Source organism: Priapulus caudatus, unplaced genomic scaffold (genome assembly GCF_000485595.1).
Source record: "Priapulus caudatus unplaced genomic scaffold, Priapulus_caudatus-5.0.1 Scaffold527, whole genome shotgun sequence".
NCBI lineage: Eukaryota > Metazoa > Priapulida > Priapulimorpha > Priapulimorphida > Priapulidae > Priapulus > Priapulus caudatus.
The window spans coordinates 90,570-94,692 of record NW_014577588.1 but is presented as its reverse complement, the minus strand read 5'-3'; the positions used below and the strand labels follow the sequence as shown (position 1 = coordinate 94,692).

The 4,123-nt window shown below is 43.3% G+C and overlaps 1 protein-coding gene across 1 annotated transcript in view; it reads left to right on the top strand.

The window, feature by feature from the left end:
* LOC106811322 (ELMO domain-containing protein 3-like) overlaps window positions 1-4,123 on the top strand; it is a 58,054-nt gene that overhangs the window by 45,849 nt on the left and 8,082 nt on the right. The window contains 1 exon segment of the mRNA XM_014814899.1: window positions 1,515-1,645. Coding sequence (XP_014670385.1) covers window positions 1,515-1,645 — 131 coding nt within the window.

The window sequence follows — 4,123 nt, the reverse complement described above, 5'->3', positions numbered from 1 at the left end:
TAAATAAACGCGTTAATGCAGCAGCATTAAATAAACGCGTTAATGCAGCAACATTAAATAAACGCGTTAATGCAGCAGCATTAAATAAACGCGTTAATGCAGCAACATTAAATAAACGCGTTAATGCAGCAGCATTAAATAAACGCGTTAATGCAGGAGCATTAAATAAACGCGTTAATGCAGCAGCATTAAATAAACGCGTTAATGCAGCAACATTAAATAAACGCGTTATGCAGCAACATTAAATAAACGCGTTAATGCAGCAGCATTAAATAAACGCGTTAATGCAGCAGCATTAAATAAACGCGACTCGACTACGAAGCCACTCGCTCTCTCTTTCTCTCTCTCTCTCTCTCTCTCTCTCTCTCTCTCTCTCTCTCTCTATCTCTCTCCTTCTTTGAGAGAATTGAGAGAGAGAGAGAGAGAGAGAGAGAGAGAGAGAGAGCGAGAGAGAGGGAGACAGGGAGAGACGCGTGGTTTCCGTAAAAGCCTCTATGTAAGGACGGTGAAACGTACGATAGAGGCGAAGTGCAGTAGTCCACGTGTTTGTCGTCTGCTTAGCAATTGTCCTGTCCACCTGGCGGGCAAACCGGTCTCAACCAATCACCGTTGCGATATGACGTTTTGTTATATTATTTCATTCTTTATACGCTTTTGATATATAGATATATATACATAGGATATTATTGGCATGCTTACCATAATATTTAACACATAATTCATTTCACATGATGAAAACAAATAAATGCCAATATATTGTGACGTACACACATGCACAACGTTAAATCAAAAATCTATACCGTAAGGGCCCATCGAAAACTAAACTGCCATTCTAGATTGATCACGTTGATGTGATAACGTAAGTGCGTTGCAATTCAACCGTTTGCCTCACATGGTTGATAGGCAGCTCTAGCCAATAATTGCGTGAATGGGACATTCCATAAACGGTGCTTACTGCCACATAAGTCGAGATTTTGGCATGCCTGTATGAAAAATACGTATAAACTGGGCAGTAGTAGTAGTAGTAGTAGTAGCAGTAGCAGTAGCAGTAGCAGTAGCAGTAGCAGTAGCAGTAGCAGTAGCAGTAGCAGTAGCAGTAGCAGTTGAAATTGCTGTTTGCTGACATTGTTGTTTGATGACATTGTTGTTTGTTGACATTGTTGTTTGATGACATTGTTGTTTGCTGACATTGTTATTCGCTGACATTGTTATTTGCTGACATTGTTGTTTGCTGACATTGTTGTTTGCTGACATCGTTATTTGATGACATTGTTGTTTGCTGACATCATTGTTTGCTGACATTGTTATTTGCTGACATCGTTGTTTGCTGACATTGTTGTTTGATGACATTGCTGTTTGCTGACATTGTTGTTTGATGACATCATTGTTTGCTGACATCGTTGTTTGCTGACATCATTGTTTGATGACATTGTTGTTTGTTGACATCATTGTTTGCTGACATCGTTGTTTGCTGACATTGTTATTTGATGACAATGCTGTTTGTTCTGCGGCAGGTAATGATCCGGCGACGGACCTGAGAGGCATGGGTATGCTGGGTCTTCTCACTGCCCTCAGTCTGCTCACGGATAGCAAGACTCTGCCACTCGCCAGGGACATACACAAGCTGTCTCTCCACGAAACACAGGTATAACATGATATATATCTGATATGCGACGATGTGTGATATGATGTAAGGTACGATAGGATACTATACGATACTATTCGATACAATACGATACGCATGTAACATGATAGCCGATAGGCGACGATGTGTGATATGATCAAGAATATAGTATATTTAGCTCATCTGACGTAGTCAGATGCAGCTTGTAGAAACGCATGATTGTCCGTCCGTGCGTCCGTCCGTCCATCCGTCAACAGTTGGGCACAAATCTTAACTGCTAGACGTACGGTCACGATATTCGGGACGTCGGGGGGATCGTGAAAAGGTCTCAGGATGACCAATTTGGGGGTCAAGGGTCAAAGGTCAAGAGGTGTAAACGGAGGGGGAATATTTCCCCCTTAACTTAAAAGGTATAGGAGGAAATACGGAATTGTGGCACAAATCTGAACGGCTCGACCTATGCTCTTAATATTTGGTGTATAGTGTGATGGGCAGGAAACCCATCACCAGTGCGAAATTGGAGTCCGTCACAGGTCAAAGGGCAGTGGGGGAAAGGTCAGATATCAGACATTTTCTGAGGACATGGCCTAATGGACAGAGTGAAAAACTTTTTTGTTTCAGCGCTGACCTACAATTTTTATCACTTTATTGAAAGGACCATGAAATGTGCTTTCCACTGACGTGCAAAGAGTAAGTGTCTGATAACGTTTTGACCCTCAAGAGGAGGGTTAAACATGGATTTGTTGACTGTTTACAAAGGACTGAACTGCTTTTGGCATTATCAGAGCCATACCTGTGTGAATATGAGGCTACATTTGCAGTTCAATTGCAAAGACAAAAGTTTGTTGAACAAGGTTTACGCTCCTTAAATCATATCATTTTCTAAAGCTGTCTGTATATTAATATCACCCTGAATGCTCACGTGGCTACCGTCATCCGAAATGTAGGCAAAAACCCGGGGCAACCCATTACTCATGCATGGGGGTGAACTGGCACTTCTATTCTAATAAACATGCATACCTGCAATGCAGATGTGTTTAATTTATTACTCACAGCTGAGCGAAATTGTCGCCTGCTGGAATATACTTGGATTTTAGCCTGTGAATTTCAGCAACTCAATGAGGTTATCTCTACTTTCTTGACTTATCACCAACGTACGAAGGGCGATGCCATCTTTGATTATTGATTACACTTGCACGCGCCATCTCGTGGCAACTATAGGCCTAGTTATACATTATGACACGATAAGACAGTCGAGCAGGTATGAAGTAGGATGCAGTGTTAGGGTTTAGTTTTACTCACTCGCTGATGCATTGCGGTGCAATAGACGGTGTTGCAATAGACGACGTAAGTTGTTCGCCAGCCCCTGAGCGGTAAAGCGCAGGTGAAGGCAAACCAAGGTGAGCACACATACAATGCTCATTAGTACTAGCACGCGTTCAGAAGCGGGTACGTACGCGCAGCTCGACCGTGAAATCTCAGCGCCGCCAGGACGCGTGCAGTTGGTCGTTTTTTCTCCGAGTAATTGGCAATCAAACGGATGGCACGCAGGAGAAAGACAAAAAAAAGTTACGACGGCGAAATGGGTGTCTGTGTAAGGAAGGGTCCCTTAGTGAGTGCGCGTAGAGAAGGGAGTGAGATGGAGATGGAGAGAAAGAGTGTGCGGTAGAGAGAAGGAGGTGATCAACGAGGGGATAAAAAGGAAAGGGCGTGAACGCAACGAGGCAGAGTCCACGGGACAAACAAAGCGAGGAAGAAAGACTTGACCTATGCACCCGGAGCGATGAGACCACCAGCATGACACTTTTACCTCTAGCCAATCAGCGTTGACGTAGGAGTGTTCTAAAAACGCGGCATGGTGGCGAAGGGCAGCAAAGTCAGCAAACTTGCTTGCGCGTGTAAGAAACATGTATATAGACTGGATGAGTTCGACCAATCTAGCAACAATATCTTGAGGGAGGGCTAAGCGAATTTATCTCACCGAGACAGATAGGTCAGTTGAGAATAATCGTACCTGTTAGTGTTTTCATCAGCAACTGTCAGTAAGTAGGGGTCAGAACAAGAGTCGGTATGTTTAATATCAGGGGTTAACTAGAAAGGGCAGTTGTTGCCAACTACATGTATCCCCCATGTTCTCCCCAAGATGTGTAAGTATACGAAGTTTGGTCGTGCTAGGTCAATTAGGGGCCGAGTTATAGAGCAGAAGGGAAATATGATAAAGGTCAAGGTCAAGGTCAAATAAAGGTTGCAGTGACCTGGTTTTGGTACGCGACACACCTTCTCCCCAAGATGTGTAAGTATACAAAGTTTGGTCGTGCTAGGTCAATTAGGGGCTGAGTTATAGAGTTGAAGGGAAATATGATTAAGGTCAAGGTCAAATAAAAGTCGCAGTGACTTTGTTTTAGTACGCGACACACATTCTCCCCAAGATGTGTAAGTATACCAAGTTTGGTAGCGCTAGGTCAATTAGGGGCTGAGTTATAGAGCGGAAGGGAAATA